This window comes from Anser cygnoides, chromosome 4 (assembly GCF_040182565.1).
Source record: "Anser cygnoides isolate HZ-2024a breed goose chromosome 4, Taihu_goose_T2T_genome, whole genome shotgun sequence".
Lineage (NCBI taxonomy): Eukaryota > Metazoa > Chordata > Aves > Anseriformes > Anatidae > Anser > Anser cygnoides.
Window position 1 is genome coordinate 46,032,219 of NC_089876.1, and position 26,838 is coordinate 46,059,056.

Consider the following 26,838-nt stretch of genomic DNA (forward strand, 5'->3'; position numbering starts at 1 on the left):
AATGGAGATGAATCCTGCCCTCGGCAATAGACACTCAGTACCACATTCATTCATTCACTCCTTTGTTCATTCTACGGCTATGAAACAATACACTCCCACAAATTAAAAACATGCTAAACATTAACCATGCTCGTGGTTTTAGAACCATATGTATATAACCTGGTTCCCCATTTCTGTTGAAACCTCTGGGAAAGCTCCCACTTCAGACTTTCTCTTTTGGGGCAACAGTGGAGCCCTCTGCCTTATCCATTTTGTGACTACACCAGGATTTTACTTCCCACCTGTCTTCTCTCCCCTTTCCTACCCTTATGCATGTACACCAGGAATTGCTCCTGATGTGCCAGGTACATCCAGCCTTCCCTTCCCTTCCTTACAAGGGAATCTAATATACCTTTGTTACCTGCATTGTGGGGAAGGTTTGTAATGGTGCTTGAAGTTCCAGGCTCAGTGAAAATGCCACGCTTCATCTTCACTGCCTTTGTGAAATTCCTTTTTTTTTTTTCTTTTCTTGTTTTAACGCAGTAGAGATGGAGTCTGACACTAGAGTCTTTGCATGTGTGAACTTTCTAGGTAAATGCCAGCTTGACTCATCCCATAATTAAAACTTGTCAGAAGGATATCCCAGTTTACATATTTGAGCAGTATTATTGTTCAAGGGACAAGCATAAGCAATTTATCTTAATTTGAGATGGCAAAGAAATGAGTGAGAAAGACTAGCAGCAGATGTACTTTTGTTTTCTTTGTGTGATGCAAAAACAAAATAGAAACTGAATCCCTCAGTTATTGTTTTTGTATGCATATTAAAAAAGATATCAGACTTCAGTCAAGGTTTTATCTCAGCAGTACATTTCATGGATTAACCCCCTCCTTTTATGCACTGCAGGATAAATTATGTCTCCTCTCAGCTGTGCCGGAGCACAGTATGTAGGGGAAAAGGTAACAGCTTCCCTCTTTCCTCCCTAGTGCGTAGGAGACATAGACCAAATCCAGGTATAGGGATAACCAACCACTGCTGATGAACATCTTAATGACAGAGAGATAAGGTACTGTTAATGAAAGCTAAGAATGGCTTTACTGAGTCCACACTCCAGAAACACCCCTTATTTCAAAGCAATAATGCCATGGGACTGAACATCCTTTCTGTCTTCCTTATGAGGTTGGTAGCCTTATCCAAGAGCTATATATGACTCCTACATGTGAGGATGGTAAGCATGTAAAAATCTTTTGGCTTTGGCAGCTATAGGGTAGGAGTAAACCTAAGAGCTACTCCTGTGACACGTATTTATTTTGGTGTAGCTACTTACCTGCCTGTTACTTACCATACTTTTGTCTCGTGCCCCCCATGGACTGTAACATGAAAAAAAAATATGTTGGTGAGGTAAACTTTTGTTTTTCTCTCCATATGTAGAGTTAGAATGACTGTACGGACATCCACAAACCAATCTTGATTAAAAATTATGTAAATAAAAAGATTTAACCCTTAGAATTGTATGCAATAAATGGTGTTAATCTGCTGAAGATAAACAGATAATTTTATCCCTTGCTACTAACTTAAGTCATAAGAAACAGTTCAAAAATTGTTATACAACCCTCTCCATTTGAGCTCTCATAGTTTCCAGTTTCACCCATTGTGCTGATCATATGCTTTGTGTACGCAATCCCGATGGTATCCTTGGTACTTTTATCCCAGAAAATACCCATAAAGGTGTATGTAGTCTTCTTTGTAGGTTTCTCTGAAGTCTATATCCTTTCCAGAATACATCACAACCTTGCTGTCTCCAATTCAAATGCTCAGTCTCTCCAGAGACTCCTCTTCATCTCATTTTTCTTTCAGGGCGGCAGCTGCTGGTCTCCTTTTTTGAGTCTCTCAGCAAAGCTCAAAAGCCAAATAAAATACACAGAAACCTCTGAACTAGATTTCCAGTTTTCTATGGGCTCTTGACCTATGGGTCTTCTCAATCTTCAGGTTCAGTCAACACAAGAACTAGCTCCTACCTTGTAACTTGACAGTGGCCCTAGCTGTAGACAAACTACTCGTTATCACCATTCTTTTGGCAAGCACACAAAACCTGTTAGCTTCATTCCTCTCCTCCCTACATCACTAGCCCCTTTTTATCTCAAACACACATCTTTACCCAGCTGCACCTGTGTCTGATGGAGTGGGGTCTGAACATCTGCAGACACAAGATGGCAGGCCGAACCCTTAGGAGCCACACTAGTGAGTTAGTAAGTGTGGAAAAAAGGTTTCAGTGTAGTCATATAAAGTTTTGATTTTAGAATTAAAATTTAGCTTTAAGTCCCAATCTGCTAAACAAGTAAGTTTACTTAAGTGTCAGGATTTCAGGAAAACCACTTAGATATCACTTGTGTAAATGCTCAGTTTCATGAAAGGCCTGGGCAGGAAGGCATAGCCCCTGACTGCAGCAGAAGTCCAGAATTCACCTTTGTGCTGCAAAGAATTTGGTCCATGAGCATCGAACAGTATTTCTTATAAATGGGATACCTATACTCTCGGTAGCAGCCTATATGTCCAAACACTACCAACTGCTGCAGTCTAAGAAGTCATAAAAGAGTCATAAAAACAATTCAAATGCCAGTTTGCTCCAGGCACTGTACTTAATCGGTATGTCATCCAAACACATGTGCTTGTCATTAAAGAAATGGATTTTCACTGGTGAAGTAATATCAGCAAACTCTCTGATGATACCGATGATACCATTGATGATGGTAACATGCATTTCATTTTCATACATGAGCGTAACACAGGCTGACCAGGTGGTTATCTCCAAATAGAGGTTTGTGAATACTCACCAAAATGGTTAGGCTGCAATACCAATTGTTGATCTGAGGGATTTCTGGTGACTTCTGCAGAAAAAAAAAAGGGGGGGGGGGGGGGGGAGGGGGAAGAAGAAAGATGGATCCAGACAGCAGTCCTTATAAACACAGTTTAAACAATGTGATTTCACAGTTGCTTAAAAGTCACAGAGCAGCTGCGTTGAAATTGTAAAATCTGCAGTTTTATTATGCCAATGACTTTCTATTGGCCTCAGTCATAAAATAACATACTCCTCACTGAAGTTCTCTGCTAAACAAAAAACACATCCAGACTGACTAAAAATCAAACTCAGACAAGCAAAAAGCAATTTGGCCTTCATCTAGCTGGGCTCAGTTGGTCCAATAATAAACAATTTTATTTTTCTTCTTCACTGCTACTCCTACTGATAACAGTGATAATAATACTGATACCTTATTCCCAATGGAGAAAATAAAGCTCTGAAAAGTAACTATCGCTGAGAGGAATTCATAAGTAGTGTTTCACCCTCCTGAAGAAGGTAATGGCATGCTGAATTTTTTCTAAATTTTTTTTCTATTACTGTTTTTGTACAAATTTCAAATTTGTCAACTGCAGAAGAGGATGTGCTGAGGAGGTTTCTCTCCAGCAGAGAAGACATGCAAGTCTTAATCATTCAGTGCTGCTTAGGAATTCAGGCAGTGGCTTTCAAATTATTGCTTCTAGAGTAATAACTATTTTTAGCCCATATCTTCTGTGCCCATGTCTGTACACTTAGAGGGTACATTAAGGTCTAGTGTACTGTATACTTTAGGCAGAATAAAAATAGGTTCTAAATATAGCACTTACTTGAACACAAAATAGATGTTCCAGATAATACGTCAGACAGTGAAACTACTACAACACCGTACTGCTCATAGGTATAATGTCAAAGCACCAGGGAAAACAGTCCTTTTGTCAATCTCTGTGACGACAAGTAACATTTGAATCATATACTTTAAAACAAGGATATAGGTAGGAATATTGCCCTTCACTCATTTAAAGATAATGTTCAATATCTGATTTCTTCATGCTTTTTAGACTCACTTTTCTAATATTGAATGTGTTTTCTCATGCTTTGTACTCTCTGGCAACAGTGACTTGTCAAACAGTCAAAGTACAGCATGCCAGGATAGAAGGGGCACAAAACCTTCTTGAGAAGCCTGTAAACAATCTACTGTGATTTGTATCAAGTTATACTTGTATGGGATTGTGTCCACTAATTTGATATTTTTATTGGTATTCAATGATCATACGACAGGATAAAAGATAACATGGTATGGTGTTGCTATGGTCAGGGTATCAAATATTGAATCTGTAGGAATCTCCCAAATACATTCTGATTATCCAGTTACACTTCTTAGATTTAATTTAGTCTGTTATGCATACCCTTAGTTTTAGAAAACAGTGAATATTAATCTTCTGAAAGTATAAATAAAATTGATCTCTGTGGACATTAACTGATGAGTCATCTCTTGGACTATGTAGAAATTCAGTTACTATCAAATAAATTTTATTTTTGGTACAGCTAAAACTAATGCAGTCATCATGCTCACAATGTTTACCATTTAATCTTAGAGCTTATATTAATTTTATGGTGGAACTAAAACCATAGACCACAGTCATTTAATAGACTACCTAGCTACACAAGCATAGAACTGAGTCTAGATTCTTCTGCCCTCAAAAAGACATCAAACTGTGACTGTTCAATTTCCAGGTTTAGCAGCCGATTGAATTGGAAGGGGCCTTTCACACCTCTCAGAGAGATTTCAGATCACTTTGCACACTCAGCCTGATCCTCTTAAAGTATTTCTGGTTTACATTTGGATGGCAATGGCTAATGGATTAAACCATTCAGGTCAGCAAGAATTATTCAGGCTTCTACCTGAATCCCACCTTGACCTTCCATTGAAAAACTAGCATTTGAAAGTTAGAGCATCATTCAAGTCCCTACCTCGAGAACCATGTCACAGAGGAGTTACACTCCCCCCAGCATCGTAAGACTGCGCTGTGAAAAAAATGACAGATAAAAAAATTGATTTTTTAAAATATATAATGTATTTTTAAGTATATCTTACATAAGTTCCTGAGCAGTTCCTACCTCCCAGAGCTGTTGTTTTATGTACATGGCAACTCAACTATGAATGCATTAATTCTCGGAAAATTGGTGACTGATGAGTTTCTTAACAGAGTTTCCAATATTGAAGATAGCAACTGGGCAGAAATGGTGGTAGCGTGCACCACCATGTGCCTCCATACAATCTCCATACAGTTGGAAAAGGGAGTGATCACAAAGAGTGCTGGATGATTCATGGAAAGCTGGAAAATATCACATGGAAGGCGATTCAGAGCTCTCCTGTGCTGGAAATTGAGGCTTCATTGCTTTGTCTTCTGGATACTCCACTAAGCATATAGGCAGACCAAAGTCCTAATTTAGGTACCCAAGGTCTCACATCCTGTATTTACATTTGGCATGTAAATTCTCTTGGTCAAAAATATGAAGCCCAGGTTACACGGACTGTGAAAAAAGGCATAGGTTCCCTCCCATCTGCTTTTTGAACTTTGAAGCTTCCAAAAACTTGGTGGTAAAAAGCTGCCAATGATGACAAGAATAAAATAATAAATTTAATAATGTCAATAATTTTTATGCAAACTGGACCTTTTGAAACTTCCACATCTTTATCACAAATGATGTATGATTTGCAATTCTTAAAAGACAGACAACTTCGCCAAAACATGCTGCCAGCTTCATTTTGATTGTTTCTTCCCCCAAAATGTAACAATTCACAGAATTGATCTCTCTCTTGTTTTATTTTCAATAATCAAAGGAAGGAAGTCATCATCCAGAAATGCACTGTAAAGCAGACTGTTATCTAATGCAGTGAAACACAGTGCGTGATTTGTGTTTTTTTTTAACTGATTTAAATCACAGCTGAATTGCAAATCCCTCCTTGTCAGAGAGAATGTAAAATTTGGGCAGCACTGGAGTTCTAGCAAACCTGAATGATGACCTTGTACATCCTTTCTTTCCCTTTTGAATGCTCATGAACTTAATTTGAGCATAAGTGTTTCAAGGATCAGTCTGAAACAGTGTTTTTGAACTCAGCTGGGTCATAGGAACTTTCTCAGCACTCTATTCTAATTTGCAGGTTTGCTATAATAAAAGCCTCAAATATATTGCTACTGTCTAGACATTTTATCTGAAACAAGTGTCCTTTGTAGTCTCAGAGGACTTTTCTATTTTATTTCCAGTAAATCAAAGTCTGTGAAGAGCTTTGGTTCTTATTAAGACATACCCTTCACAGTTCAGCGATTGCCAACGGAGGCAAGCCATTGACAGTTCATTTACATATAAGTGATGACTTCCATCAGGTAGTTGGCTCAAAAATACAATGGACATTTAGAGCATATCCAATATTTCTTGTTCTTTGATGAGCATCAAGTGCCAATTTATATATAGAAACTGACTATTGGAAAGTGAAGGTTTCTTTTCACTGACCTTACACTGTCTTTTGCAGATCTGGAGTGACAATATGTCACTCCACTAAAAGTGAGTTCATTTCCCCAAAGAGACATGTGAAGAAATACCAAAACAACTGTAATACCCTCCCACCCCCTTTCCCACTGCATTCCTTGGTAGTGCAAGTCACCGTGCTGTAAAGCAGCCAGCGGGGCAAGGGTTGGGGTCCCGGGGGGTTGAACTCCACAGTGCCAGAGGGCAACGTGGAGGTGTCGAGCAGCCAAATGAACAGCCACGCTTTCTCTCAGGTGGGAAGCCCCAAGGGTGGAAGGAGTGGGGAGTGAGGGCAGCTGCCTGCCAAGCACAACCTGGATGCCACGCTAATAGTGAATACTGGTGTAGTCACAGCAGGTACAAATACAGCTTGACAAGGCAGAGGGAGGTGTTGGGGCTGCTGCATGATGCAGCTGGCTCAGACAAATCCAAAATGGGGTTCCGTCCTTGATATGATTTCATGCTTGGGTGATATGGCAAGTGGAAAAATGGAGGAACTAGTGGTGAGCCATATCCAAAGGTCTAGCAGTGATAACAGATCATGGATGTGCACCCTCTGCCTGGAGAGGATGAGGAAGAGCAAACCGCTCAGGTAATGTTAGCTATTTTACTTAGTGTGTTCACTATTGGATGGCATTTTTTACAGTCAAGAGCAATGCAGAAAAGTATTAGAAAAAAATAGGAATATAATAAAAATAACATAATTTTTATTTAATAGTAGAAAAAAAAAGAAAAACAATAAAAAATAATTTCAAAGCCAGAAGCAGGCAAAGGTGAACATGAATACCTTCCTTTTAGAAGATGGATGGGGCCAGAATACACGCCCCGCAACAGCATCTATTCAGAACAGTATTTTTTACATTTGTATTTAAGATGAGAAAGGAAGGAGAGAAAAGGAATTCTTCCAGCTATCCTACTACTTCCACTAAGAGAGAGCAAACAGAATCTATCCAGCAATACTAAATGCTTCAAATCTTCTTCCCCAAGTGTTTTACTGCCTCCAGGTCCCCATTAAAGCTGCAGCATGAGTTGCACGTATGCCACATGTGTATGCCTTCAAATTAATCGGGGGGATGCAGAAAAGTGGTTAGCTGATAACCTGGTAGGTCATTTTTATCTCAGAAATAGTAATCAATTCTTTCTTTGAGCCAGATTCTTAAGCACCTTGTTTGGGCTGAAGGAGCATGAACAGCTGGGGATGGACAGTTGGCAGCTCCTAAAGGGAGTCAGCTGGCAGTGGGTAGACACTTCTCCCTGAGCACCACATCTATTTTAGAGCATCCCCGTTGCCTCTCACCTCCAGGTGGGATGGATGCTGAACCAGCTGCTGGTGTGCCTGTGCAGCACAGGAGAAAAAATCTCTGTGAAAATAATAATGGGTTTCTTGCATCAGTTGTTGGCTGTCCTTACAGAGCAAAAGAAACAAGCCCTGCCTGCCCTTATTGATTCTTGTCTCCATGTTGCACAACACAATTATGCCAGTTTAAGGGACAGAAGTTCCACTGTACCCAATGAAAAAAATCAGAGGCATAATTTACTCTTTTAGGCCTCATGTTCTGAAATACTGTTTTTTTAGAGAAGGAAGCTACTGGAAGACTGGTAGAATAAAGATCTGTCCCTTATACATTTGAAAGACAAATTGCCTTAAAAAAATAAACACACTGGCTTATATGTTGCTCTACGAAGGCTACTGGATGGTACATTTTTATGTTTTTCTTCTCAGTTGACTACATCATAGTGTTTTAATCTTTGAATCTATTATGTACATTGCACACTGTTTTACCCTATCAAGTGCAAACTGATTGGTCTAAAATTACGTAACCTGATGGAGATTTTCACATTTATTTTTATAACCTACTTGAGAATGTCTTTAACATGAAGGAGCCCTGTGTCTTGCTTACTCTCAGATGCAATATTCTTTCCTATGAAAGAGTGTTTCTACACTGGAGATTGATTTCTAAAGACTTCACCAGCTCTTTTTCATGCAGTGACACCAGCAATCCTGATCAGAGAGGTGTTTTTTTTTTCTGCTCTTTCATTGAAGAAATCACTAATGCAGCTGACACTTGAAAATCAGTTTTCTTTGACTTCTTATGGGAAAATGCTGCAATAAGAAAAAAAAAAGCCATTAATTCATTAAAGTATATCACAAGTTTAATAATAAGAAGTTAGATAAACAAGGCAAATAACATTTCAACATCAAAAAATCCATAGATTTTACATTGTTGGGAGAAGACTGATAAATGCATTTTCCCAGCTGAGACTATGCAGAAAACCTAGGATGAATTTTCAGCTTGTTTCAGGAACACCAAACTCTAAATAAATAAATTATTAGCCAGAGTGACTTGACTTCACCCCATTTACAGAGGCATGCTGTACATGCAAGCCACTCTTAGTTCAAGTGTCCAAGGAAGACATACTATATTCATTACTAGTTTCGTTTTCAGTTACCGGATTCCTCCGCCAGTAAGTTTGCAGGCAATGTAGAACTGTTCTCCATGTGATCAAACAGATCTGACTGCTGTTTTAGATCACCTTAAATAGTTTCTAAGATTTTTCTTCTTCGATTGAGAAACTTGCTAACATGTCCATAATTTGGCCTTGCTGTAATACATCGTTTTTTAGACTGGTTTCAGGATTTGCTAACACAGTTGCTTGGTAACATTTTAGTTTTTTTAAACAAGGAGAAGTCAAGTCAGATATGTAAAATATGAACATTACAAAAAGAATGAACAATTTTTTAATATTTTATAAAGCCAAATAATGAAAAAGGAAGATAATTTCCACTTGGTCCTGTAATTCCAGGAAGGCCACTACTTACATATTCTGGCCCGAAATGGGGCCATGCTTTATTGTAAAGTAGAGGACTTGGAGAGCTCATTTAAGATGTTCTACTCATCCTGACCAAGCCCAGGAAGAAAAACATCAATAGTGCACAAGAGGAAAGAGTTACTTGCACCCATCAAAAAAGAAGAAAAATGGAACCAAAAATACACTCCTGTACACCAGTCAATCATCCCTACAGAAGGTTATAAGAGTTGACATAGAAGCTCCTAAGTACTGACACTAATTCCCCAGAACAAGACACTTTTGGTCATCTTTATATCCCCTGGAGATACCCTCCTAACCTCTAAGCAAGAGAAAAGGGATTGCTAGGGAGCCAGGTATGACTGCATCAGGCAAACAAGGACATGCTGAGCAGCACACTTTGCCAAGAATAGCAAAGAATGTGTTTTTACAATTAAAAGGTATGTTCCCTGTAAGGAGAGGAAGAAATACTGCTTTCTGTACTGCATTCGTATAGCAGCCCCTTACCAACTCGGCTTGTTGCACAGAAGTGCCTCACACAGTAAATACTCATTTGAAAATAGGACCAACACCATCCAGAGCTATGTTCTTGGTATGTATTTTGGCTTGCTTTAAAGTAAAGTAAAATAAAATAGCATATATTTAGCTTTAAAATGGCACATACTTGGCACAGTTTTGATGAATAGGAGTTTACCATGTGGATATTACTTTCTAGAGAAAATAGACTATTCAAAAGAAATAACAAGAGCAGGATGCTTTCTAATATGTTCCAAAAGTAGAGAAAACAAACACACACACACAGGCAAACAAACAAACAAACAAAGGACTTCGTTCTGCAAATACTTTCACATGTGAGAAAATGGCACTTTGCTGCCTTCACGCCAGTTGTTATTTCTGAAAGGAGGAGGACCGATTCCCTTCTGACAAGACTAAGATTAATGCCGTCTGAGTAACAGGTAGTCAAGTGACTTCTACAGACATAAAAAAACTTTTTCTTTTCTTTTCAAACTATTTATCATTAATACAGTAGAGGATTGGAATGACACACAGAGACATACATGGACACACACCCCTAATTTGTGCATTCAGCCAGTACAACACTATTGTAAAGGGTTGGGTCAACAAGATAGTCCCACAGATTTCACTGTTGCTGACAGTGACTTTGCAGGCCAAAACGGACATGAGGTTTTCTGTCACATATAGACTTGGTGAGGTAAGTTAGGGACTAGGTGGGAAATGAGCTGCTTAAAGAGGATTCCCTCCTGCATCACTACTGTTAACACAGCCAAGACCATTTTGACCAGCGTGTTATTCCTGCAGTACCTCCACATCCAACATAATCCTTATGAACCGTGTTAAAAGGTTATTTAGCATTTACTTTAGTATTCGGACTGAGCAATGCAGTCCTCAACTGGAAAATGCAATTGGAATCACTGGAGAATTATAAAGAGTATAGAAAGAAACAATTGCCAAGAACATTTATATTATGATTTCAAAGTCTAACCAAGCCTCTCCTCCATCAGTAGTGAAAACAAGGAGACAGGAGGAGAATAACAACAGAAGGGAGAAGAAGGAGAAGCAGCTGGAAGAAATAAGCAGGAAGCCCCAGAATGGAAACTCTCTTGGCAGGATGTGTGGAAAATAGACCCATATCCATAAAGCTGAATTGTATAAAATAATCCATTACCAAATAAAGATTTATATAATACACATATTTAAGCTTTGCTATTACCTTCTCTGCCCAAGTAAAGAAAAAAAAAAAAAGAAAAAAAAAAGAAAAAAAAAGAAAAAAAAAAGGACCTTTGATAGTTTGGATAATAGTCCAAATACGAAGGGTCAACTGAAATTTATTTTAAATTTTTTCTTCCTCTGCATGTGGTGCACTTGGTCTCTTGACCTTTTGCATATGAAGGACACAGTCTCACCTAAACACTCCTTGTTGGACAGAGTATGTGGGGCTTCTTAAAATCTCAGCATTGAGGTAACATCAGAAGTGGAAAGTGGGACCGGGTAGTGGGAAGTACAGGAAACAAAGCTAGGAGTATTCCAGAAAACTAACTAACTAACAAACAAAAAAATCTAGAACCAGAGTATTAAATCCGTTTCCAACATAAACCTGACCATGGCAAGTATCCTTATAATTACTGCTGAAGACACTTCAAGATACCTATAAAGCAGAGAAGCAAAAAGCTGCCATAAGCCATCTCTCCACAATTATCCTACGCTACCCAAAAATTAACTTGCAGTGTTCACACATGAAGCTGTACATGCATATCGTACAGCAGAGGCAGCCGCTTTACAATGTCTTAAAGACATGTTGTGATGAGGTACTGGCTCCTGTGGGCAAAAAATTAGGGAAGCCTAATTTAACTGAAGTGGATTTCATGTGTCCATCTCTGCAGCTGTTCATTGCCTCTGATAAATGCTTCAAGCATACTTTGTCAGTGTGCTAGTACACTGTAACAAATTACCTTGGTTGTTTCCCCGGTTTTCTCATCCTGAAAATTACAGTAATACTGAACTCTTTTGCAACCATTAGTTATCTACTATTTTTTTAAAACTACAGAAAAATGTGTATCACTTACTATTGAAAATACGTCAGCAAATATACATGTTATATTGGTTAGCATCGGAAGTACAATGGCCTAACTCCTCCTGGACAAAATTCCCTTTAACTGACCAAAGACAGAACTGTACGAGTCGGCAACAACTCAGAAGAACTGCAACAGAGTAAAGACGGAGAACTGCAACTGATGTTGAAGGGATAACATGTTTAGGTAGTGTCACGAATACAGATATTGAGATGATGCATAGCTGTCCACTGAAAACTGCTGAAATTGAAGGTGTAATCCAGAATGACCCAGAGCACTGAAAAGTAAACAGTCAGTTTGCATCCTTTCATGAGGGGGAAGCTATAGCCTGAAATCTAGAGTGGTACCTGTCCTGCAGTCCCTGGCTAACTCTCGTTATCATGAATGAACCATACTTAAGTTACTTTTCAATTCTAAGATATTACATGTGTTAGAGATGCGTAAGTCACCTTGCCAGTTTAGATGGATATTATCGCATCTGTTTACTGCTGGTAGACATTAAAAAGGAGTATGAAGACACAGCATTTTATTCTTGAACCATTTACACTCCTGTAAGTACTTAGGATCATAACTATTTATTTGGATGACAAAAAGAATTTCTCGTTTTTCTTCTTTTTTACTTCTTTCTATTTTCACTTCAGCTTTTTGCTGAACCGATAGAGCTGTAAAAACAGCCTCAGTCTTACAGAAGTTAGCAGCAATATTGTAACATAAGTTTATGCTGGAGAAAATTCATTAAAAGCAAAGATGACAGCTTGACATGCAGAGTTACAAGGCTGGCATGCAAAGAAAAAATTCATATTGTTATTGGGTATGGAATTCTCTAAGAGATAATAAATATGAAAACCTGCAATGACTTTTTAGGTCAGTCTCCTGAATATAACTAATACTGAGATATTCTGCAGTATCCCAAGCTGGGCTGCAATTTACAGTTATGCATAGGCATACTTCCCAACTCACCATACAGACAACACAAATAATAATCAGGATGTACAGAGGGATGTCAACTACGTGAAAAACAAAAGAAGTCTAGCAGAAAAGCAGCAATGGATGAGCATTAAAAAACTTGGATATTTTGTCTATTTTTCATAGCTAAATTTGCAGTTTTGTAGGGAGGGTTGGGAAGAGTAGGCTGTCTCTCACCCTCCAGGACTGTCATTCCCCCACAAAAGGTCAGGAGAAAGGCTGCTGACACATGGTGACACAGCCTCGCCTTGCCTTCAGAGCAGTATCAGTGACGAGAAATTCAGGAGTTCTGCCTGCCTCCAGTGAAACTGATTCATCTACCTAAGCATGTCTTTTCAAGTTGGAAAATCCAACATAACAGCGTTCGGAGAAAGGAAACTGGAGTCAATCGAGTCTCTGAAAGCTCTTGAGGGACAAACAACTCTCATTTTAAAGGAAATCTATGCGTAATACTATAAATCTATTTCAAATTCACCAACTATGAGTTTTTAAATTTAAAAACAGGAAGAAAAGTACAGTTTATATAATCACTGGTACATACAGCATTTGTACATATATACAGTCTAATGCATGTAATGTAACGCATGTAATGTAACCAGCTCTTGCTGTCTAGTTTCCCCAGTGGGTCCAGTGGTTACTCTACACACAAGATTGCATTATGATACAAGAGCATGGAAAAGCTGGTCTCTCAAATCATTCATTATTGTTTTAAACCTAGAAGCACAAAAGCTGGAAGAACGACATTTAAAAATGGGTAGAAGAAACAAGAAACAATAAAAGACACAAATGTTATTGAAATATTTGCTAAGGTGCAAACTTTTCTCTACATCATCTCGCCAGTAGAGCTTCTCTATCTCAGCTACAGTATATGCATGCTGGTATGGGATTATGTTCTTTGCATTATGGCTAGTTAAATATTTCTCAAAAGTTAATCCACTTTGAAATTTATTAAGCAGTAAAAGTAAAATTCTATTAACCTTAATGGGATTTACACGAGGGAATTCACACTTAATATGGATGCAACACTGATGCTTAAAACTGTTGCCAGGAAAAGAAGACAGGCTTAGAGAAGTTAAAGCCATCACATTTTCTATTTATGTAGTCCTTCACAAGGGTAATCCTCTGTATATTAAGGAGACAAGAAAATGCCACAGACTGGTTAGTATTTAAGCTTCTCAGATGCCAAGTGAGATAGCTGCCTGTGCCAATAAAGGGTGGTCTTATTGTTGTGGGACTAATAAACATTGTTAGAAGGATGGGAAGGCATTATCTTTGGTTTTCTTATGGGTCCTGAAAGTGCTATTGCTCACATTTTCTACTGTATAATGCTGTACAGTAACAACACTGTTGGAATATGTTCCCTGTAATATAATATACATGTAATTCAATGAATACAAATTCACATTCTCCCTGTACCAGCCATTCCTCATAACCAAAATAAAGTAAAACTCCTCAGATTTTTCTCCAGAGATTGTCCATCTCCATTGTTTTCAGGGTAAAATTATTTGTTTGGTTGCCTCTAAATCATCTAGTTAACATGTGGGATATAATTGACTTCATTTGGGAAGGCTGAGTGAGCTCTGAGCATGTGATCCTGAATTCAGTGGTCCTTACCAAGAAGAAATTTACCCAATGTAATCCAAAATGTAAGATTGCTGAAGAGCTGAGATTTCACTAGGAGGGATCCAGGAGGTCCTGAGTTTTGTCCACAGGGGACCACTTAATGGTCAGATTGAGGGCTGCACAGAAAAGCATAAGGGACCCTGAGGTTTGGGCCCCCACCATGTGCCCCAAAGGAGTGGCATTTGGTGCAGACCCTACCACAGCTTCTCCCTACCAGCAGAAGGCAGCAGAAGCCAGAGAGCATTTGGCTCCCACAGGTATAACTGCAGGGCTACCTCAGCTTTCAGGCTTTGTGGGATCACACACACCACCTGCAACAAGCAGTTAACTCTGCTGATGATGGCAACCATTTAGAAGTTACCCTGATGGTGGTTTCATGGGTTTCAGCTGGCATGTCAGCCCCATTTTGGGTACCCAGGTGGTAGAGAGGTTGAATTATTTGTCCAGGCACTCCGTCCTGAGAGTACATTTCACTCAAAGCAAGTCATGTTACCCAGGTGGTATCCTACCCTAACAGTCTTAAATACAAGCCCCAACAAAAACATTTATAATACTGAGGTCTAATATTCTACAGAATAAAATAAAATAAAATAAAATAAAATAAATAAAATAAAATAAAATAAAATAAAATAAAATAAAATAAAATAAAATAAAATAAATAACACATTTGGAACAATCATGAAAGAATTAGAAAAAAGACAATCTTGTATAAGTTAGTAGAAACATCTCAGACTTCACAAGGTTGACAAATTTGAATACCCTGACCTAAAAGTAGCAGCCTGAAACAAAGCTACTGAAATCGTGCTGTAATACAAATCAGCTTGTTCTTTTAAAATAAACCATATTGTAAGTGCACTTGGATATCCTGACAATAACACGCAGTCTAAAATGATGAAAAAGAATCACTTATTTTCTTATTCTGCTTTTCTTTCATCAGGATTTAAATATTCTCATGTTTTTAGCATCTTTCCCTTCTCTGATAAAGCAACGCCGATACACTAACAACAACATAAAGCTGTCTAATATATATGGATTTGCATCTAAAAGACTGGTTTGTTATTCCATTCGTGTCGTTCTGCCCAGAACTGTTTTGAAGAAGGCCATTTTAAAGCCAGTAAAGACGAGTTCCTCTCCGAGAAGCATGATCTGCTGTGTCAACATTCTTCATTAGATAAGATAAACTACGCAAAAATCTGAAAATTAAATTAGACAGCGCAGAGATGAATTTAATGGTAACTATCTTCTGAACATAGAGATAATTTGATTTTGGTCTTACAGTAAGCTTTCTCATACAAAGAATCAGAGCCAAGCTACATACTGTGAAACTAAGCCTGGATCTTTTCTTGCTAGGCAGCTAGAGGGTTCATCTGCAAGGGCATTTGGGTTTGAAGATCTGGGGATCCTGTATTCTGGACTGCATTCTCCTTTCCATCACATAATTGTAATAATAGAGTGATAAAGTGATTCGTCTTTACATGTGTGTGCCAGGAGCCTTGAAATGTTGATTGATTTTGGTCACAGCAACTGATCTTCCTAGCAAAAGAACAGGGAGAACAGGAAGAAAGTCCTGAGCCAATCTTTTAATAAAGTATCTGAGATCGCACTGGATAGGTACCCAAACCTTCACTGGAAAAAACACTTGATATAGCACAAAATATAACAGATTTTTTTCATAAGCCCACCAAACTTAACAGAGCCTTTCCCTGACATTTAAAACCAGAGGATCAGGATCATAGCAGCTTGTCAGACCAGTAGGGACTTGGCGCCTGTCAGCATTGCAGCACGCCAACATGTGCCAACAAAGAGATATGTCTGGGCATGAACCCTCCAATGGCTTCGGTACTGTCAATGCAAAACATGGCAGCCTCTCAGCAGAGCACAAATGCACTTGCTGATGGCTTAGATTGCATGGGCAGGGCAAATGCTTGTGCAGTGAGTGAGGTTTCCATTCACTTGCTGCTCTCACAGATGAGCATTCAGGTTTTCCCACCAAGGTCACATCGAACTTAGACCCCCCCATTGGATATGAACAGTGAGTTCACCATTGCTATACTCTCCAACAACCAGGGCTTACAACTAGTGTCCTTTTGATGACTGCACACCTATCTAGTTAGGAAACACAGAGGAGCCATCCCACAGACCTTTCTCTTGAACCCACTACCACACAGGGTGAGAAAACTGAGTACCTCTGAACATTCACACTCACAGTCCACTGAACTTCACGCTAAGATCACTGAAACAAACATTGCATTGCTCATCTTGTATTTGCATTTTTTTTTTGTAGTGATATTGAGGGGTATTTTACTTTCAAATGCTATCTGTCTCGAATTAATGAGGATAAGAAGCACGCAGTACATTGCTACATATTTTCAGTAGCCCTTATGTTGTTTTCACCCTGTGAATGTTCTTGAGGGGAAATATACCACTAAAAAAGACATATATGAAAGCAAAAAGTAGTTATACTGAGTTCTCTCTCCCTTCCTACTCATATATCTGTCTTTGTTCTCTCTGCAAAGTATCCACATGGCCTGATGGGCCACATGAGAAAGGATAGAGAGAAATATATTGAGTGAGAAAAAAATAAATTTAAAAGGTTTATTTCCCTTAAAAAATGTGCAGCAGACAGAGAACAGATAGCATAATTCTTTCCTAATATTCTAAATTCTTTACCATTCCCAATCATATTCAGTAAGGACACAGGCACTGCATCTGTACTTCCTTGCTAATTTGTCATCTACACCAGGCTCCAGAACCCAGATTCCCCATATCAGGCATCAATCTGTATCAACACACACACAGTCATAATTCCTTGCTATGAAAACCCACACACCAGGAAATGGAAGTGCAAACGGGTTTGTGCACATGGATGCAGGAATTCAGAAGCCCAGTAATACAGACAAGCACAAACGGCACATATGCAGGCTGATTGCCCAAGACCAGTTTATCTTCTGCTTTTTTTCTCAATTCCCTAGACATCTTTATACATATATATATGTATGTATATACATACACATGCACACATATGTAAGTATGTGTAAGTAATATACAATCTTCTCTTTTCAAGTCTGTACCTATATTATCCTCAAATATACAATTAAATTATTATAAGCTTCACTGCATTATTTAAAATACTACTTATAAGTTTTGATACATTTCATTGCATCTCTTTTTAAATAAATTCATAAAAATATTTTAATATATCATTGGTATTAATCTTAGTTGAATATTCAGCCTTAATTGAATTAATATTTAACAGATTCTTGCAATCTGTCCAAGTCCTTTTGCTGCAGAACAATCTCTTTCTACTGCAGCAGCTGAAGCAAGAATTCCTTGAAGTTTGAGAAACTGACAAAATTTCACAACAGAATATTAGATCACGTCCTCACAAAACGCTTCTGAAACATGCAAACATACCCACACATCTGGGAAGCTATTGCTGTAAAATTTCTCTCCTGCAAGTAATCCTTACTCAGCCTTTAGTCAAACTCCAACCATTCAACAGAGCTTGTAATTTCCTGAAAAGTCAACATTTTCTTTCAGAGAAAGTGGTCACTGAGTCAAGTGATGAAATAGAAATGCAGCAATAAAGATGCTAAATCAAGAATTTAAGAGAGAATGCATATTGCTCAATTAAATCCCTTTGCAATTTTTCCATTTGTCCAATATATATTTTTGAATAATTTTTATATCTAGAAGCAAATAACTTCTTAACAATTAAAAGCCAGTGCATCACTGGCAGCAAAAACATCTTTTGTCCTATAATGATTTACTTTTTTATCAATGTGTGAATCTTGGGAAAACAACACTTCAGTCTCCTGTCAATATGGGTCCTATCAGGACCCACGGACTGCTTTATGCCCAGTTAGCTTCAGTATTCTCTAACCCGATCTTCTTTCACCAAGTGCATGTCCCCATCATGCTGCCTTGTAGGCACTTCCTTGCTTACATGCAAATGCTTGAGATGAGCGTTGGAGGTGACCCTGTTTTGCTGATTAGGTGTTCCCACATTCACATCACCCCAGGCCCTTGCAGAAGACCCAAGCAGCACAGTACAGCCATGTCTCAGCTGCTCTAGCCCTTTATCTACACAGGACCTGAGTCAAAAGTCCCAAAGCCTCTGGTAAAGCCTTTGCCAAACTATTTCCAGGACCTACCCAAAACAGACATCTTACTACCACATTTCAGAGCTCTACCCTGTTCGCAGTAGTCATTGAATCTTTGCAATAAAACCTCTGAATACCCATATGTGGCAAGCATTTGCTGTTTACATAGCCATTAGCCAATCTTTCCAGAAGATTTCTTTCTTGCATGCCGTTTTCTTACTTGGGTTACAAGTGCAAAAAACAGAGGCCTGTAGTAATATGTTTTAATAGGCAAAAACTCAAACATGAAGTCACAGCCACAATTTTTTCAGATGTGCTTTTCACTGTAGTCTTAGGGCAACAGAAAAAGCTATTTTTTCCTGCTTTCATCATTAGTTTTAGTTTCAAATTTCTTTTTTCAGGCTGATTTCTACATTGAAAGCAAGATTTAATCAAGAATTACATAGCTTAAGACTGCTTTGCAGAGCTTTGATTGATTGAGTCAGACTTCCTTTAGTCATATGACAAATGAATGGAATAAAGGATGAGCAGTCTCCCTGTCTGATCCCTCCATGCTCTGTGATGTTCACTCCAGCCTTAGCAAAACTGCTTTTTAAGATCAGCCTAAAAATACAGGTCAGAGCCTCTCACAACCCACTGTATCAAAGGAATATGCAAATCTTTCCTTGTTCCATATTCTCCTCAGCCTCCCACTACAATTATTAAATTACAGGGTATTAATAGAAACTAAATAAAGCACTCTGAAAAGATGAATTCCAAAGATGCAAAATTCAAATGCCAAATAGAGAGCAATTAGGTTCTTAAATAATTCTTATCACATTTCATGCTAATATTAGCACTTCCAAAAAACAATAGAAAACTGCAATATTCTCAGAGACGCTCAATTGAAACAGCAGAGTAAGGCATAGAGAAAGAATCTTGATTTCTTATATTTTGATGTTATGCACAAATAACATTTATCTCCAGCTACAATAGTAAAAATCATTTTGCTCTCTAGAAAGAATTCATAATATTTATATGATAATACCAAGAAAAAATTGTGGTTTTGTTTTCCGAACCAACGCAATAGCAAAAATGAGGCTGTTCTGCTTAGATTTTTCAGAGAACTCAAATTAGCACAAACTTTTACTTAATTGGGCTCTTCAAATAAGTATGCAGCAATGAGCATTAATCTCTCCTCATTGCTTTTTAAAACCTTTATGTCTATCCAGGTCCCATAGCCTTACAGATTTTAATGGTCTTAATGAAGAAAAAGAGCACTGTTATTCAATTTGACTCAAGCAGATCTCCATTCAGAATGACATTGTCGCCATTCACAATGCTATTGTTAGAGTCGTGTCATCCTTTCTATTTTAAACCTTGTTTTCCAGGAGTTTTTAACCTGCCAGTAATTTTTCTTCCTTGAGTCTGTAGGCAAGCAAAGTTGATCAGTTGGTCAGTCAGTCAGTCAGTCTGTCTGTCTATTACCTACACATATAATCTACACTCCTGCAGTACACATTGCTGACTGACAGAATCATCCATTCGAGAATCATCTACTCGAGTATCACTTCACAGACCTCAAAATCACTGTTTTTTTAAGAAGAGGAGTTTGGCAAATGATTTACTGACAATACAGTCAAATTCATTTTGATTTCCTGATGACTAAAAGAACCTAATCGAATATTTGCAGGACTGAGGTTTAAATATTTGCTTCTTATTGCTTGTGGTTCTTTGCATGTAACAGATCTCGAGGACCCTTCTCACACAGAACAGGTATATATAACAAGGCATTGCAGGCTAAGCAGACATCCTGCTTCTATCATTATTTAATATCTTATAATGTATTATGTAAGTTTACCACATTTGATGCATATGCTATACTGGAGATGACTGCATACCAGAGCAAGTTTGTGAAATTTAAGTTTACATTTTGCACATCTGTAAATGTACAAAGGGCCAAATCATCATGTTCAGATTGCCAGGTTAGATCAAGGAAGGTAAATGGAAAACAGGTCCCCTCCTTGATGCTGAGTGAAAGCCACTGTGCTTCAGGAAGAAATGCAGGATGTGAGGTCCCCAGTCTGTGTAAGTATCATTTCTCATATATCTTCTTCCTTTTGTGCATGGTCTTGCAGGCAGCCACAGGAAACTGAGGCTTTTTACTGCAGCAAGTCTGTGCACCATCTTCATCGACATAAATGTACCATCTTCCTCTTTTCACATTAGAACTGCACTGGCTGCAGAGACAGGGGATCCTCGGTGATTGTGGACGCCTAATTAGCCCCCCCCTCCCTCGCTTTCCCCTCCCAAAGGACATCAACACATCTACAACACAGCTCAGCTCTCACACCTTCTACATCCTACACTCCCACAGGATTTTCTTCAGCAAACCCAAACAGCCCATCTGCCTCGCATGTGGTTGGAATGCAAAGCTCATTTTCGTTTCATAAATCTGATCACACTACTGTTGCTCCTACATATTAATGGTGCTACAACAGCTGCCTTGGATTTAAATCTCCTTTACTTCCATGTGCTGTACTGGTAACCATAAAGGAGATTTTTGACTTTCTAAGTGATGTGATCCAAACCAGGAGTTGAGCATAACCTGGAGTTACATGCCATCTCAGCATGACATAAAATACTTGCTCTAGGGTACAGAGTTTGCAATAACATACATGAAAAACTGTCTGGAGCAAGAATGAAACTTGGGTATTAGCTGAGCATCATTAGCTATCTATGCAGGTCTCAGAGAAAAAAAAATAGTGGAAGAAAAAATCTAGAAGAAAACTATTGCTTTCTAAATGCTGGACCAACTGCTTGGAAAAAATGGAAGGTGAAAGGAACAGATGGTTCTCTCTCAGACCAGGGAAGACTGAAGGGAGACAGTAGGATTGAGAGTTAGTGAAAAAAACTGTTATCTGAATTCTACTTCCTTTTTCTTCCTTTTCTTTCCCTCTTCTCTCTGACAAACAAAACAATACAAGTTTGCAATAACTGGTATGACTGCAGAAGTCACTGAAAGATTATCAGAGGCTGGAGAAAAAGCTCTTAGCCCTTGAAAAGCTACATTCACAGAGCCATGTTTGATACACTCAAAATGCCCAGTAAGTGAAAATCAATTTCTGGAAGAAAACAATTACATATCGTTTGAGGCTAGATCCCTACTCTGGACCTAACATCAAAGGTCAGATTAGGTATCGACTTATGTATTCTCCTTCAAGACATGTGAAATGGAGATTTAAATAATCTCTTCTTCACTGATAAGAGTACTAAATAGCAGATAGCAAATACATCAGCCGTTTCTGAATACATATCTGTACAAATTACGTACATTTATGAAGACGGCTGATTTGATTTTCTAATCAGAAATTATTTAACATGTTTTCTTGCTCTAAAAGGTGATCATTTTAAGACCACCACTGCAGAAGTGAAAATTTCCCATTAACTAGCTGGCAGTACAGTCAGAATATGCTTTGAGCTGACTAGATGTATTATCACCTGTCAGCTATTTAGAGCTCCTATTAAGTTAGCAGATAGACCCACAATGAGTTGGGGAAAACTACATCTGTTTCCAGACATCAGGCTGACATTTCCTGGAAAGAAAATGCCCCACCTGTTCACTGTAGTCTTTGGAGCTGCCAATAGGGCAAGCAGACATCATTTGCAGGATAACCAACTGAAAACAGATTAGTGATTATTAAAACTTTGCCACTACATTATTAACTGCAGTACGTTAGTCAAGACTGGAAACATTTGTATTAAATATGGCACCTGTTGGAGACTATTCAAGAGAGCAAATCAGGTACAGGAATAAAGCCAGTAGCAATAACGCTGGGGAAAAAGGTTCTTCAATTAAATGAAACCCTGTTTTCTTAGTATTTTGACTGGAAACTGCATCCACGTTGATGCTGAGCACTTTTTTATAATATGGCCAATGTTTTATTGATCTATATGTCTATTAATCCCAGAGCCTGGCTTTATGGGATGTAGCAATGAAAATAACTGCAAGTATGAAGCTTCTTTTGTTTCTGTGGATAATTCGTCATATGCATCAGTTGCTATTGAGATATCATTGGGAGCTGAACCATTCCAATCACTAAGATCACTGTTTCAAATTTCATAATTTGAATTATAACTTCTGAAATGTCTTTCCTGCTGTTAAATAAGGAGTTTGCTAAGCAACACTTCAGCATTTCTTTTTGTGATTGAAACCCTGATAGCAGTTATAAACACTAGAAAGTGGAAGTAGAAAGTGGGAAGTAGAAGATATTCAGCAATCTAATTCCCCTTGTATTCAAAATTTTCACTGGCATCAAGTAAAACAGATGCAACAGATATTTTGCCTATAATATCAAAAAGCAAATCCAAGAAGGCTTTTCAGTGGTATTGTAAAGTGTGTAGTTTTCATTGATTTCTAAGATGGACAACTCATTCACTAAATATTTTGTATATTTTTCAACAATTAAATGTTTACAAATTACATGAAAACATTAACATATTAATGAAAACTAGCACACTAACAAGTTAGATCAGGCAAAAAAGAATATAATGTGTGCAATAATAAACAGTGAATATGTTCCAAAAGCCAAGAAAGTAGGATTTAAAGAATTTCTAGTTTCATTAAAAATTACTCAGTTTGAGAAATCAATCTTGCCAATGGATTTCACATTCTAAGGACTACAAGTACAAATCACTGATTTGACAGCACTGAATTTTTTTTGACAGAACACACAAAGCTATATTTGTGTTTAGTTAATTTTAAAAGTGTTTTTTTTTTTTAAAAAACAAAAAGCCTCCCCAGTACAATTACTTTTCCCCCAGAAAACCTCACACTAGCCTTGCTTTGGTTACAATTACCAGAAGATTGCAAGCTATCTCCATATATCTATCCAGGAAGGGGAGACAATAATTGTAATCTTAAAAAAAAAAAAATGTTACTCAGATTCACCATTCTGAATCTGATGCTCTTCATCTGTAATATTACAATTTTAATTTCTAATGGATCTGATTTCAGTGTTACGCTTGTATCATTCCCAAAAGAATTCTGAAATACAGCTCTTCTTGCTGTGGAATTCCAAAGCTTTTAAGTTATTAAAATTGTATGTCTTTGTATACTTCTATACATGTAATACAGTGCAGTAATTTTTTTTGAGGCTGTTATGGTCCTCTGAAATCAAGGCTTTGTTGCAACCACTAAAGTCAGAGCTAAGTGCCTTTTAGAATTTACTCAGGTTCTTCTTCTGCTATCTACCCTGGACTGGGAGAAATACTAGGAAATCTGTTGAGTTATTGATTGTATCACAATGCCAGTAATTGCCAAATGTTTAAACTTAAACTTTCCATTTGCATGTATTGTTTTAATATGGGACTAAATGATAACATGGTCTTCCTGTTCTACTAGTTCTTCATGAAGAACTGCATGCATTTTATTATTCCATATGAATTATGAAATCCAAGTGAGCTCAAATGGTAGGAAAGAACTATGACAAATCCCACATTGTTTGCAAGCATTTCTAATGAATGGGACAATTTCATTATCTTTCCTGTTCAGGAGATGAACTTAATGCTATGTTCTTATAACTGAACACTACCTATCTGGCATTCCTGTTAATTTGCAAGCAAAAGTGATTTTCACTTATTATTTTATAGCACAGATTTCTGCATCTAAGTGTTGGGACACAAAATACCTCCAGAGCATTTGCAGAGTTGGACAAATATTTCCTGTTCTGCAATGAAGTCATCAGGATGATTTTTCCCAGAATCCCTATCTTAAGGGCAGAATTCCCGCTAGGTTCATACTCAAATTCTTTATGATCTCTTTGTGAGATGCTTGCAGCCCTTTAAGAAGCCTTTGGGTTGATAAACAAAGGCTAACTTGACTCTGGACTGCAATTAGGACTCATGTTTTTACCCCAATATGGCTCATGAGTAAGACATACTCCATTTAACCATATAACTGCAAATAAAAATATCTCTTTTTATGATACTATTTGATTGTAATTCCTTAGAAAGGAGTATATCTTACTTCATGATAAGCAGCAAATGACAGTCGAGTAATAAATAGTAGTTAAGAAAAGAATAAATATTTTTGGCTGTTATCTTTGGTATTTTTAAAATTTGTCTTGGTTCACAATGAAATAATGATACTCCGGTTCAGCAGAACTTTAAAACAGTGACAGCTTGATTAAAATTTTTCTTTTTTATTTTGAAAGGTTTGAAATTTGTATTTCAACTACTTTGAAGGAGATTTTGAAACAAAAAAGTATCACTGTAAAATACTGACATCTTTCATTCAGAGGGTGCTGAAAAAAAGGATGCTGACTACTTCAGGCAAAAATAAAAATATTCCCAAAAGCAGTATCTGCTCTTTCCTTTTTATTATTTGATTAAATATAAATATCAATAATTATACCTATAACATTCACATATAGATATATTTATATACAAATGCATATAAGTGTGTATGCTTATATATGGATACAATTCTATTTCTCATGATCAAATTATTTTGGAAAACTTCTTAGAAGACACATTTCAAAAACTGCAAAAAAAAATGTTATACTATTCCTCAAAAATTACAATGAATTAAGCTTTACATTTTGGAAACATAAGTTTAGTTTAGTAGATGCAGAACAGTTTAGAAATTATCTTAAATGTGCATTTTGAGGATTCTGGATAATCCTAGTATATGTGAAAATGGTTCAAGGTTGACACCGTGAATGCACCAGCAAAATAACATGAGTACTTGGTGATGTTTTTCCATAATTCTAACTTGGGCATGTCTCTGCATCTTCTAAGCAAACTTTCAGATGACCATGCTTGAATAATGCAAAGCCTATTTGAAAGTCAATATGAAGTCTTCATGCTCTGTTACTTGTGTTTCAGTGGGCCCAGTTAATCAAATCAGGAAACAGAAATAGAACTGTGAGATTTAATTGACTAGTCACAAACATGCATATGGGTCAGATTTCAAACCCCGACTTTGCAATGTGATGGATGAAATTTTAGAAAACTGCAGTTACTCCAAGAACCTCTTAAAAACAAAACTACACCAGAGTTGGCTTCTTTAAAAATGCTGGATATATTTCATTACTAAATGATCAGTAATCCAAGTGCCACATTCACATCACAGAATCGTATAAAAATGGACTGGAAGGGATCTGACATCTCCCTTTTGCCTTCTTCTAAAGACATTTCAAACAACCTATTTTTTACTTTTCATGAAATAAAATTCTTCTTTTCTAAGCAGTCAAGCTGTCATTTCCAATATTTTAAAAGGCTTTTTAGGCCGAATTTTACTTCAGATTCCTTTGATAACCAGCACAGCTAGAGAAACTAAGGTGGGCTATAAAGTGAAATGCCACACAGTAAAAGAGCCACAATTGTCACCTTAAGTGAGACACTGAGATGCAACTACGTTATCTAAATCTTTTACAAACACTTATGTTGATGTGCAGCTTTCCTGTCTCACTGCATACCCTGCAAACATTTACAAAATAAAGGCCTTTCAGTATAGTTTTGAGCTTTCATCTGTGAGTCCGAGTGCTGCATTCCCATATGCTTTTGAGAGACAGCTTTACAATCCCCCAAACTATAGCAAGTCATACTGCCAGGCTAAAACAGCGGAAGAAGCAGCTTTGCAGAAATGCAAAGGAAAAAATACAAACATACAGTAGATATTGCTAGGCCTAGCCCATTGGGCATATATTGTTGGTCACAGCATGGATTTGACACTGTGGGATATATTTACAGCATGGGGTATGGAGAACTACACACACAAACAATCGTGAGAACAGTGTATTTATTCTTATGTGAAATGCATTGAAAATTGACCCTGTTGGGATGTAAATGAGGAATTGGATTGTTGTGGAAATTCTACTGGTTCATGTGCTTTTGAAATGTTGAATTTTCTTTTAAAGGGATCAAAAGTGTCTTTGAGTCACAACAGTCAAAGATGGCAAAGACCACATATTGCTCTAATTCTGTTCTTCAAGACATCTTGCAGAGATTAATGCTTGAAAGATATTATTAGAACTTTTTATTCCTTTACCCCAAACTGACACCATATGAAAAGCTTGCTATGATAGCTCTTCAATATTGTCTCTTTTTATTTTCGAAGCTATACCATGTAAATTAAACTGGGAAAATCACATCAAAGCAAAACGAAAGAGCTAATATGCACTACATACAAAAATTTAAACACCTGCCATATCCTCTCTTGCCTAGGTAGTAGAATAATCACTCTACCCCTTGAATCATGAGTGCTTTAGCCTTCCATTTTGCCTTCCTTCTTTCCTGCTTCTTTCTTTCCCCATGGAATTGCTGAGTCTATGTTTATGAAGCTCCTTCTGAAGTATAGGATAAGAGTGAACAGTATTACAATGCTCCTAATTGGTAGGACATAGTACTTTCAGTGCTTTT

The 26,838-nt window shown here is 37.5% G+C and overlaps 1 protein-coding gene across 1 annotated transcript in view; it reads right to left on the minus strand.

The window, feature by feature from the left end:
- Window positions 1-7,404: 7,404 nt before the first annotated feature.
- IQCM (IQ motif containing M) overlaps window positions 7,405-26,838 on the minus strand; it is a 116,050-nt gene continuing 96,616 nt past the window's right edge. Inside the window, 2 exon segments of the mRNA XM_066996739.1 lie at window positions 7,405-8,370; window positions 8,372-8,448. Of these exon segments, the coding sequence (XP_066852840.1) occupies window positions 8,311-8,370; window positions 8,372-8,448 (137 nt within the window). The 3' untranslated portion in view covers window positions 7,405-8,310.